The 12,749-nt window shown below is 32.7% G+C and overlaps 2 protein-coding genes across 5 annotated transcripts; one reads left to right on the top strand and one right to left on the bottom strand.

The window, feature by feature from the left end:
* The first annotated feature begins 7,427 nt into the window (after positions 1-7,427).
* LOC142521095 (zinc finger protein ZAT2-like) lies at positions 7,428-8,613 on the top strand. The gene has a single exon (XM_075624287.1). It carries the CDS (start codon positions 7,500-7,502, stop codon positions 8,412-8,414), a length of 915 nt encoding a protein of 304 aa, XP_075480402.1. The 5' UTR covers positions 7,428-7,499; the 3' UTR covers positions 8,415-8,613.
* Positions 8,614-9,462: 849 nt separating this feature from the next.
* Positions 9,463-12,672, bottom strand: LOC142520945 (uncharacterized). 4 transcript variants are annotated; one of them, XR_012814037.1, is made up of 3 exons: positions 11,355-12,672; positions 10,131-10,251; positions 9,463-9,924 (listed from the first exon to the last, which is right to left on the bottom strand). XR_012814037.1 is itself a non-coding variant. In XM_075624105.1 (2 exons), the coding sequence occupies exon 1, from the start codon at positions 12,535-12,537 to the stop codon at positions 11,368-11,370; it is 1,170 nt and encodes a 389-aa protein (XP_075480220.1). In that variant the 5' UTR covers positions 12,538-12,672; the 3' UTR covers positions 9,463-9,924; positions 11,355-11,367. The 4 variants fall into 4 exon arrangements, 3 of the variants coding, with proteins under 3 accessions (XP_075480220.1, XP_075480221.1, XP_075480222.1); XM_075624105.1 differs by lacking the exon at positions 10,131-10,251; XM_075624106.1 differs by lacking the exon at positions 10,131-10,251 and having other exon boundaries at positions 9,463-9,919.
* Positions 12,673-12,749: the final 77 nt, after the last annotated feature.

Here is a 12,749-nt window from a genome sequence, read left to right as displayed (position 1 = left end):
CCCATTAATAAAATTAATGAAAAGAGGTTATATACCAATATCAAAGGAAATGATTTATTTTTTCCTTTTACAACAATACCAGTTTCAAAATCTATCAATATTTTACAAAAAATAGTAACTAATAAAGAAAATTTTGTTACTTCATTAAAAGATGAAGTTCTTTTTAAAAATATTAAAGAAAAAATAAATTCGGATAAAATTCAAGAAAAAATAAAAATTATTTCTGAAGCCATATCTAAAGAGATATGTGCAGATGTTCCTAATGCCTTTTGAAATAGGAAAAAACATCAAGTTAGTCTTCCTTATACAGATGATTTTAATGAGGATAAAATTCCTACAAAAGCAAGGCTTATTGCAATGGGTCCTAGACTTTTAAACTATTGTAAAGAAGAAATAGATAGTCTTCTTAAAAAAGAATTAATTAGACCAAGTAATAGTCCTTGGAGTTGTCCAGCTTTCTATGTAGAAAATGCAGCTGAAATAGAAAGAGGGGCTCCAAGACTTGTTATTAATTATAAACCGCTTAATAAAGCATTAAAATGGATAAAACATCCATTACCAAATAAAAGAGATTTATTAAATAGATTATTCAAAGGGAAAATATTTTCTTCTTTCGATTTAAAATCAGGATTTTATCAAATTCTTCTAAAAGAAGAAGACAAATATAAAACAGCTTTTACTGTACCATTTGGACATTACGAATGGAATGTAATGCCATTTGGATTAAAAAATGCTCCTATGGAATTCCAAAATATAATGAATGAAATTTATAATTCATATATTGATTATATTATAGTCTATATAGATGATGTTCTCATTTATTCTGATAATATTGATCAGCATTTTAAACATCTTAATATTTTTATTGAAATTACTAAAAAAGCTGGTTTAGCAGTAAACCAGAAAAAGGTAAAACTTTTTCAAACTAAGATAAAATTCTTAGGACACTATATTGAAAATGGAATAATGATTCCTATTGAAAGAGCAATTGTTTTTGCTGATAAATTTCCTGATAAAATCACTGATGTAAATCAACTACAAAGATTTCTTGGAAGTCTTAATTATATAGGATATTTTTATAAAGATCTTGCACAAGATTGTAAATTATTATTTCAAATGTTGAAGAAAAATCCTCAACCGTGGACTAATAGTCATACTTTGGCAATACAAAAAATAAAAGAAAGAGTTAAAGAACTCCCTTGTTTATCTATTGCTAATCCTGAAGCATTCAAAATAGTTGAAACAGACGCCTCTGATATTGGATACGGAGGAATACTTAAACAAAACCTAGATAATACATCTAAAGAAATTCTTGTTAGATATACTTCTGGAACTTGGAATAATACACAGAAAAATTATTCTACAATAAAGAAAGAAATTTTTTCAATTGTTAAATGTATTACAAAATTTGAAAGTGGTCTTTTAAATAAGAAATTCTTATTACGAGTTGATTGCAAATCTGCCAAAGATATTCTTTTAAAAGATGTTAAAGTTATAGCATCAAAAAAAATATTTGCTAGATGGCAAGCCATATTAGCTTGTTTTGATTTTGATATTGAACATATATCTGGAAAATCTAATTCTCTACCAGACTTTCTAACTAGAGAATTCTTGCAGGGATCAACTTGGAAGACAGTCTTAAAAAGACCAGCCACCGGAAAGAAGCCGATGAATAAACCACCTTTTAAAAAAGGTGCCACTACTTCTCAGCCTAATATGGCCAGAGAAGAAGAAAAATTTGATCCAATTAAAGAATTTGCAGAAGATCCTACTGCATATGACATACATTATTATAATAATGCCACATTTGTCTTAAAAGGATCAAAAGAGGAATTAAAATATCCCTATTTAATTTCAGGATGCCTTAACTGTTGTCCTGTTGATAAAGACCTTAAAGGTCTATCACCTATTCATATAGCTCAAAGCTATTTAATAAAAGATTTACAACCCATATTGGGTAGAAAAACCAGAGACTACTTTGAAACAATTTTAGTAGAAACTGGATCAGTTGAAATTCAACACATGGATCGCAATCGCGATTATGCATTTTCTAAAATGATAATAAAAAAATAATCCCAGCGGCTAATTGGGGTTTACCCTTTGGCCAAGCAAGACAATTAAACACTTTTCAGGTAATGCCTAATATGTTTAATTATCATGATTATATCATGGCTTGGGATACTATTGTATTGTATGAAAATTCTCAAAAAAAACACTCTTGGTGGATGAAATTCCAATTAGATGATATTCATCAATTCATCAATTAATTGTCTTGCTTGGCCAAAGGGTAAACCCCAATTAGCCGCTGAGATTATCTTTTTTATTATCATTTTAGAAAATGCATAATCGCGATTGCGATTCATGTGTTGAATTTCAACTGATCCAGTTTCTACTAAAATTGTTTCAAAGTAGTCTCTGGTTTTTCTACCCAATATGGGTTGTAAATCTTTTATTAAATAGCTTTGAGCTATATGAATAGGTAATAGACCTTTAAGGTCTTTATCAACAGGACAACGGTTAAGGCATCCTGAAATTAAATAGGGATATTTTAATTCCTCTTTTGATCCTTTTAAGGCAAATATGACATTATTATAATAATGTATGTCATATGCAGTAGGATCTTCTGCAAATTCTTTAATTGGATCAAATTTTTCTTCTTCTTTGGCCATATTAGGCTGAGAAGTAGTGGCACCTTTTTTAAAAGGTGGTTTATTCATCGGCTTCTTTCCGGTGGCTGGTCTTTTTAAGACTGTCTTCCAAGGTTGATCCCTGCAAGAATTCTCTAGTTAGAAAGTCTGGTAGAGAATTAGATTTTCCAGATATATGTTCAATATCAAAATCAAAACAAGCTAATATGGCTTGCCATCTAGCAAATATTTTTTTTGATGCTATAACTTTAACATCTTTTAAAAGAATATCTTTGGCAGATTTGCAATCAACTTGTAATAAGAATTTCTTATTTAAAAGATCACTTTCAAATTTTGTAATACATTTAACAATTGAAAGAATTTATTTCTTTATTGTAGAATAATTTTTCTGTGTATTATTCCAAGTTCCAGAAGTATATCTAACAAGAATTTCTTTAGATGTATTATCTAGGTTTTGTTTAAGTATTCCTCCGTATCCAATATCAGAGGCGTCTGTTTCAACTATTTTGAATGCTTCAGGATTAGCAATAGATAAACAAGGGAGTTCTTTAACTCTTTCTTTTATTTTTTGTATTGCCAAAGTATGACTATTAGCCCATGGTTGAGGATTTTTCTTCAACCTTTGAAATAATAATTTACAATCTTGTACATAATCTTTATAAAAATCTCCTATATAATTAAGACTTCCAAGAAATCTTTGTAGTTGATTTACATAAGTGATTTTATCAGGAAATTTATCAGCAAAAACAATTGCTCTTTCAATAGGAATCATTATTCCATTTTCAATATAGTGTCCTAAGAATTTTATCTTAGTTTGAAAAAGTTTTACCTTTTTCTGGTTTACTGCTAAACCAGCTTTTTTAGTAATTTCAATAAAAATATTAAGATGTTTAAAATGCTGATCAATATTATCAGAATAAATGAGAACATCATCTATATAGACTATAATATAATCAATATATGAATTATAAACTTCATTCATTATATTTTGGAATTCCATAGGAGCATTTTTTAATCCAAATGGCATTACATTCCATTCGTAATGTCCAAATGGTACAGTAAAAGCTGTTTTATATTTGTCTTCTTCTTTTAGAAGAATTTGATAAAATCCTGATTTTAAATCGAAAGAAGAAAATATTTTTCCTTTGAATAATCTATTTAATAAATCTCTTTTATTTGGTAATGGATGTTTTATCCATTTTAATGCTTTATTAAGCGGTTTATAATTAATAACAAGTCTTGGAGCCCCTCTTTCTATTTCAGCTGCATTTTCTACATAGAAAGCTGGACAACTCCAAGGGCTATTACTTGGTCTAATTAATTCTTTTTTAAGAAGACTATCTATTTCTTCTTTACAATAGTTTAAAAGTCTAGGACCCATTGCAATAAGCCTTGCTTTTGTAGGAATTTTATCCTCATTAAAATCATCTGTATAAGGAAGACTAACTTGATGTTTTTTCCTATTCCAAAAGGCATTAGGAACATCTGCACATATCTTTTTAGATACGCCTTCAGAAATAATTTTTATTTTTTCTTGAATTTTATCAGAATTTATTTTTTCTTTAATATTTTTAAAAAGAACTTCATCTTTTAATGAAGTAACAAAATTTTCTTTATTAGTTACTATTTTTTGTAAAATATTGATAGATTTTGAAACTGGTATTGTTGTAAAAGGAAAAAATAAATCATTTCCTTTGATATTGGTATATAACCCCTTTTCATTAATTTTATTAATGGGAAACAACATTTGGAAAAATGGAGTTCCTAAAATAACGGGAGTAGAAATATTTTTAATAAGAATAAAAGAAGTATTTAAACAAACTCCAGAATTACACATTGCCACATCAGACAATTTGTAATTTACTATGAGAGGTTGCTTATTAGCAGCTGTTATAAACTGAGTAATCTTTTTATAATATTTAGAAGGAACAATTCCTTCACTGATACAATTTACATCAGCTCCTGTATCTAATAGTGCTTCAATCGTAATTTTAAATTTTTTATTAATAATTAATGTTACTTTTGAGCACCATTTTTGAGAAATAATCTGATCAATTTTATTGATTCAAATCATTTGATTAATTTCATTATCATTATCATCTTTGGGTAAAATTTCTTCTTTTTCTTCATCAGAAGTAGAATCTTTTTCTCAAATATGATTATTATTAATACTAAGAGTATTTACTCTTTTTTTTAAATATTTGATCGCAGATTTTATCTGATCGATTTCTCCTTTTAATTCGGATATCGTAGGTTCTCTTTCTTTTTGTATATCTCTTTCTAATATTTTGTTATAAGAATATAATTCATGTTCTTGTACCGTATTTTGTACAAGTTTAGTAGGCTTATGATTTGTCATATTTAAATAATGTTCTATAGCTTTTCTTTTTTCTATAGGATCTTTTATTTGATCTATGAGATCTAAAATGAAATTTTCTTCATTTGATATAACATTTATTTCTAGGCCCATAAAATTTATGAGACAAGTATCACAATCACAATCTGGTTCACAGATTTTATGTTCTGATATTTCAGAATTATTATCTGAACTACTATCAGAATATTCAGAGAATTCATTATTAATAATATTGATATAAAAATCTTTTTGTTTTAAATTTTCTTCTTTATTAAGAAGAATATTTATCAATGATTCTTTTAAATCATTGTTTATATTAAGATTATTAATCTTTTTCTTGACATAACACTTATTAGCTTTATGCCCAATTTTTCCACATTTCCAGCATATTGGAACTTTAGTAGAATTATTTTTTTTGGGTTTTTTAAATCTTTTCTTAGAATATTTTTTAGATTTTTCTTTATCTTTTAGATAGGGTTTCTTCCTTTTAAAAGGAAATCTTTTTCTTTTCTTATCCTTTTTAGGATATTGTATTGGTTGAAAGCCTATTTGCTCACAAAAATCCCCAATAATATTACGATTTTCTTTTTTTTTTTGCATATCAAGTTGTCTTTTTAACTTGATATCATTGCAAAGAGTTATTTATTCTTCAGTTATTTCTGCAGATAAATCTCCATAAGTCAGAATAATCAACTCATCAACATAGTTATTTCAGATACGTGGATTTCAAATATTTTGATTTGAAATTCTCCCACAAATCCAAATTCATCAATACAAACACAACTTTACGTTGAATTTAGATTAATTAATTTGCATTTAAGAATTTCAAATCCATAATAACAAATTCATTGAATTGTTTGCCAAAATTCACTTCACACTGAATTTCAAATCGCAACTTTTGGGTAAATTTCAAATTCACTTCAATACGAGTTATTTCAAATCATCTCTTCGTATACTTTCCCAAATCCAAATCTTCCAATCAAAACACAACCTTACATATTTTAAGATAATAATTCCTTTACAAATTTTTTCTATCCAATTAATAATTTCTTTTACCGTCGTTTATTTAATTAAGTGTTCTAAAAAACGTCGTTTATGACCGCATTTGCGTTGGACGATCATCAACCATCTCGATTTTTCCAAAGACGATTCCTCTGGGTTGTTCCGCATTAATAGGCTGCCACCGCCTAGTCGATTTGAGGATATGACTGCAAGCGGATATATAACACGCACACACACACATTACATTATTTGTACATCACTACTTCTCTATTCTGTAATAGAACTTCCCGAAGAAGAAATTGTATCGGATGAAAAGAAGAAAAACAAGTCATGTATTTTGAGTTTGAATTTGATACAAAAAAAAGTGTTGGATAAATATAGAGATAAACAAGAAGAATTAGACATTTATGCTTGAGGCAAAAAATCGCCTAAGTGTTAGGTTGTGATTGGCCTCTCGATTACCTTTTATCACTTTTTAGAACACTGATTTAATTATAAAAATATTTTCTTCTCTTGGAGTTAAGTGAACATGAATATGCTAACTTTCTACATTATTTATGGGTAAAAAATACTAGGATAAAATATTTCCTATAGGCTATTCACAAAGTTTATTTTCTGAACATTAATATTTTTCTACTTTCACTAATTTTATTAAATAATTAGCCAAAAATCGACAAAAACTTAACCTCGTCATTATATAGCGTTTTCTCCTCACCTATCCCGAGCTCCTAATCTTTAAACTAAAAATAAATTTAAACTAAAAACTCGTGTTGATTTGTGGAGACAATCTTTGCATCGGAACAAATTTGTTATGCACGAACTAACATAATTAGTATGTGTTAACACTATTTATAGAGGTGAGCGAGATTTCGGTTAAACCGAATTAACCGACCGAATCGAGCCAATTCGAAAATTCGGTTCGGTTATTTCGAAAATTCGGTTTTCCAATTAAAAACAATCGGTTATATCGATTAATTCTGTTTGGTTACGGATTTCAAAATTTTGAAATCGATTAACCGAATTAACCGATATAATAATAATATTATTTAATAATTTTATTTTTTATCAGTTTTTTTATCCGAATTAACCGATTTTAATTCGGTTCGGTTTTCATCGGTTATGAAAATTAATTCTGTCGATTTGGTTATGGCTAATTATTTCGGTTCGGTTCGGTTCGGTTCGGTTATGGCTAATTCGGTTCGGTCAGTAACCGAACCGACCGAATGCTCACCCCTAACTACACATAATTAATGTTATTTTAATTTTTAATGAATACAAATATATAATTCTATAATATGGAAAATTTAGTTTTATTTAAATGGGATTAATTTCGAATTTGGTTAATTACGGATTAAGACGAAGTTTGAGGATAGAATTTTACAACCATTAACGGTAACATCGTAACTACCCTGCAGGAAGAACAACAATAACCGCCCCGCTCCTCCATTCTTACACCATTTTTCCACCTCCACAACGCCACTCCACAGAGCATCATGGATAACCGCTGCTCCGATTTCCATCCACCGACGACGATGTTTTCTTTGTCTCCTCTACGACAAGTACCCACTGGTCTCGCCAAACAAAACCCTAGAAAGAAAAGGTCCAAGATTATGGCCGGCGGAGCAGCTTCCAGAGTCTCCAAGTCCACAAGAAAGCCCGACCCCGCCGCCCCGAAGATCACGAGGCCATGCACTGAATGCGGTAAGAGGTTTTGGTCGTGGAAGGCCCTTTTCGGGCACATGCGCTGCCACCCGGAAAGAGAGTGGAGGGGGATCAACCCACCGCCATACTTCCGCCGCCATCATGACAGTGAAGATTCCTCCGCAGTGACTGAGGAGGATCATGAGGTGGCCTCGTGTCTGCTGCTTCTGGCTAACGGAGATGATGATCACGAGTCTCGTTCTACTGCTTGCACTGTTAACCAAGGGACGCCGCCGCCGCATTTCGATTTTTATTATTATTACAATTTGGACAATAATACTAATAATAATAACAGCAATAATGACCGAGGGTTCGAGTGTTCTAGTTGCAAGAAGGTGTTTGTCTCTCACCAGGCTTTGGGGGGGCATAGAGCAAGCCACAAGAACGTGAAGGGATGCTACGCGATTGCGATGAATAATGTCGATGATCAGGAACACAGCATAGAAGGTGACAGCACTCATGATACTAATCAGATGATTGCAGGGCACAAATGCGGCATCTGTATGCGGGTCTTTTCGAGTGGCCAAGCCTTGGGTGGACACAAGAGATGTCATTGGGAGAAGGCCGCCGCTGAGGAGGAGGCAGGAGGTTTTGATTTGAATTTTCCAGCTGTGGATGGTGAAGATCAAGAATATGCTTCATCCTACTCTTCCGTGGATTCGGCCGGCTTTCGTCATCCATATTTGGATTTAAGTTTACGACTTTAATTCCAGATCAGGGTGATGATGATACACAGCTAGATGGATAGATGGCAATATATATAGTGTGATTTTTTTTATGCATTTTAGTTTAAGGGTATCAGTGATGGTGTGACTGTGATCAAGTACGACGCAATACCAGATTTTAGCTTGATGACTGTACAATAGATAGCTTGGATTCAGTATTATTAGTGATATATACCGTATGTACTCGTACAAATATTGTTTAGTTGTTTTTCCAACTGTTCGTGCTACCTAAAATGCATTGTTACACAATTTACTCTTGCTCTTTCTTTGTCTGTTCATTTGATTGATTCATTGTGCATATGTTATATGTCGAAGTCTTTATTCGAGCTGGTTGTATATACATGTGCATATCTTTATGATGTTTCACTACTTGTGTGCACATCGTTTTTGAGGTTTGGGGGTGTTTTTGGAGAGTTTCATGATCGATGGTCTCACCGGAACATTCTTGTAGTTCAATTAGTTCATAATTTGATTGATAAATGAAGTTCAGATTAAATGGAATTGGCGAAGGAGCCGTGGCTTTTGGTCTTGCTGGCTGCTGCTGGCACATGATGGATCTTCGATTACATAGTTGTGCTTGCATCTCCGGTTTTGGATGAGGTGATATTTTGAGCTTGTATTGGCAAGTCGAATGGTGACGAGTCAAGGCTTCGATCCAATACTTGGGAAATGGCCAAAGGCATCATCAGCTTTGAGCTTGAAGGTTTGCAATTGCCTTGTGTTCTTCGGTTAATGCGGATTTCGCCTAGTCAGTAGCTTAGCTTCTGAAACAAGGCTTCGTGGTTCTTTGAACAGAGAGAGATGCATTGTGGTGATGGCACATTGGAAAGTGTTGAAAATTGCTTGCTTTTACAAGACTGGCTCTGTTCTGGATTTAGTTTTAAGCATAGTACATTAAGCAAAGGGATGTGTTCTTTATTGTATCTGAATTCTGTTTCTGGTCTGCTGTGTTTCGATATCATTCTTACTAACCTCGGTTTTTGTATTGAACGAGTTTGGCATCTTCATGCAATGATTCTAGCGCAAGAGCCAACTAAAATGTACCTACCATTTAGGACATGCACCTACAGTTAAAAATGATGGATTAATGCATTTTGGATGGAATGTTAAGCCCCGGCTAACATCCGAAACAACCAGCTACAAAAATACATGTTCAAACTAAAACTACATAATTGCCCACTCAGCTATGCTATGACTAGCAATGGTAAATTTTTTGGGGGAAATTTGATTTTTGATAGCACAAGCCAATTTTCACAAACTGTATGGAACACAAACGCAAAGGATTATGATGAACTGAACTACTATCCCAAAAACTAGGAGAAAAAAAAGGGTTCGGGTCCTCCGCATTTTGATATTCGGCAACTGATTACAAGCTCTCGTCTCCGTTTCTCTCTGTCATTCGTTGATATCAGCTTTCTGATGAATCAAATGCTGCAGTTGTGGATATCAAAGTTGTTAGAAAGCCAAAATCTGCATGGATGATGCTTCTAGACTGCAGAATGAGGTCAACACAGCCAAATATTAAAAAACGGTCGATGCATTGACCAGAAAACAATTTACATATTAGATGAACATATAAAACAAAGGGTGAAAAGTTGCTACAAGATGACATCTTTGGAAAAAGATTATTCGCGTTCAGCAAGAAAAGAAGGAAAATTTTGTTCAAATGATTTTCAAATGATTTGCTAGTAAGAATACCGGATAGAGATCGCAGATTGAGTTCTCTAAGCATAAAACAATTCCCGAGAGACTCTTCGCAGCATCAGGCAGAAGATGGTTTTGTCGTTAAGAATGATGCCCCGTTCCTTTCCAAGTAATTCTATATGGACCGAGGTAGATATTGAGCAAGAAAACTTTTCTATGACCAAGTTATTTTCATGTAAATACTATATATCATCTGCCAACTTGCAGCACTAGAAATTTAGTTCTGTTTCATGATGCTGCAAAGCAAATTAGAGAAGCTGCAAGTGAATTTCATTCATCCTTATTAGTTGCACTCACTGGCTTCATTAGTTTGCAGTCACTAACTTATATACATCTTATGGATTTATCTAACTATCTCCCTTAGCATCACTTCTGCAATGAATCTTCTCTAGCTCATTACAATTAATAAGTTGCTTTTTCTTTTTCTCTCCCCAGCTTAATTCCACGTATATTTCTTTTTCAAGATGATAATTGTATGGGAAGATGAGAAAGTGAACTGATGAAAAGAATTTTTTTCTGGCTTCATTCCGTGTATATTTCTTTTCAAGATGGTACTTGTATAGAAAGATAATGTAAAAGGACTCCTGACGAGACAATTCAAGTTTGGTTACATGAACTCTTTGATCCAGTTTGAATTCTCGAGGGACCACATTCAAATGGTCCAAGTTCTTAACTAACCGGTGCTAAAGGTCCAAATACAAATTGGTTCGAGTTCTTAACATAGAGAATGGCTTACAACCCGAATTCAATTATGCCATTAAATAGAATTGCAAACTAGGTCAAATGTTTCGGTTCCTTATTGATCTGGGAAACTGGGACCAAATAAAACATAAGCATGTCTAGCCTTTTTTAGCTCTTCCAATTAATTTATGCATAAGATGAATCTCACAATATACTCATCAATAAATAGGTTCTAACATTCAACCAGCGGATTGAGAATATGTGCATTTATTTCAATACTAAAGTTTTTCAAACAACAAAGAACATCAAAATCAAACATAGCATGTTCACAATTACTCTGTTTTATATAAGCTAAAAAGTTTGCACCAGAATCATTGCAAGAAGATATCAAACTAGAGTACAAAATGGAAGTGATTAAGAGACTAAAAACAGAACTCAAATATAATAAACAACAAACAATATTGCTTAATGTACAAGCTTAATGTACAACAAACAATATTGCTTTTAAAAGTAAAGCAATTTTTTTCGAAAACATACCACTGTATTCAAATCATAATTTCTCAGTTAAAATTGCCAAAGTACCACAAAGCCTTGCTTCAGAAGCTAATGAATTAACAACGTCCTCAAAAGATCTCAACTCCTCACGAAACTCGGATTGCAAAGCCAGTGAAGAAAAATGCTCATCCACAACCAAGCTAAGACCCTTTATGACATTTTCCAACGTCGGGATCCAATCACAAACCTTTAAGCCAAATGCTGACGACGCCTTCGGACAAGGGACCACTTGAGGAAATCTCTCATATTTCCTAAGCCATTTCCCCAAGTATCGAATCAAAGCCTTCAACTCCTCGCCATTCAACTTGCCAATACAAGCTGAAAAGATTACCTCATCCAAATTCCGAGACGAAAATAAACTATGCAAGCACAATTCTGCAACCGAAAATCCATCATGTGCCAGCATGACCAGAAGCGAAGCATCCTTCGCCAAGCTCTTATGTTTGCCACTAATTTCATTACCACTTGCTTTCTCAATCGCTAGCAGTGCCTGACTCTCCCAATCCTTCCTCACTGCGACCAAACTCTCGTACCCGTCATCAGGCAGCAGCAAAAAATACTTCAAAATACACATCAACTCATAAGCCTGTATATCTGATAAATGCTTCACACACAAATCAATCAAATTCGACTTTCGTTTTTCAATCAAATTATTAACCAAATTTGAAGTACAAGAATGTTCCACAAGGCCATTAGTTACCAAACTCTCCAAAACACCCCAAACCTCGAAAACAATACAAGCCTCCAGAATCAAACTCCTCACATCTCTACCCATTGAACGCCCCAATTTCTCGATCAACCTACAGGCATACCCTTCCTCCAACTGATCCAGTTTAATCGAAATCTCAAATTTCTCCCCAATTTTCTTTAAATGATAAATGACGAGCTCCAAGAACTCATCTTTACCATGATGGTTCGCATTCTTCAACTTCCTTCTCAGTTGCTTACAGAAATTTTCCCCTGATTCGATAAGTTCCTTATCTGTCTGAGAAATTTCCCAACCCGTCATCTTTTTTATAGGACGTTTAGATTTCGGGTCCTCAGATTCTGGCTTTAAGCTGATAATAATAGGGTCTGGATTAAGAATAATGGGATAGTTTAACTCTTCCTCCGACATTGTAGTGCTGGCCGACGAAGCTTTTGTAATTATCTCCAACAAAGACATATTCGAAAGAAAATGGATAGAACTAAAGAAGATTTCGTATGATTCAGAGATGAACTGCGGCGGCGCTGGCGGCGGGTTCTAGGTTTGAAGTGAATCTGCTGATCTAAAGTTTAGCTAAGAAATACAGTATTTTGCAAAACCTAGAATGAGACGATAAATTTATTTAAATTAGTGATAAAAATATATTTTTAATTAAAAAATTGTTATAAACT

The sequence above is a fragment of the Primulina tabacum genome, chromosome 12, assembly GCF_025594145.1.
Source record: "Primulina tabacum isolate GXHZ01 chromosome 12, ASM2559414v2, whole genome shotgun sequence".
Lineage (NCBI taxonomy): Eukaryota > Viridiplantae > Streptophyta > Magnoliopsida > Lamiales > Gesneriaceae > Primulina > Primulina tabacum.
Note: the sequence above shows the minus strand (reverse complement) of the source record. Positions and strands in the feature narration are given on the sequence as shown.

Coding starts and splice junctions, on each gene's coding strand:
- LOC142521095 (XM_075624287.1), top strand. CDS start 7,500: ATGGATAACCGCTGCTCCGATTTCCATCCACCGACGACGATGTTTTCT.
- LOC142520945 (XM_075624105.1), bottom strand. CDS start 12,537: ATGTCTTTGTTGGAGATAATTACAAAAGCTTCGTCGGCCAGCACTACA.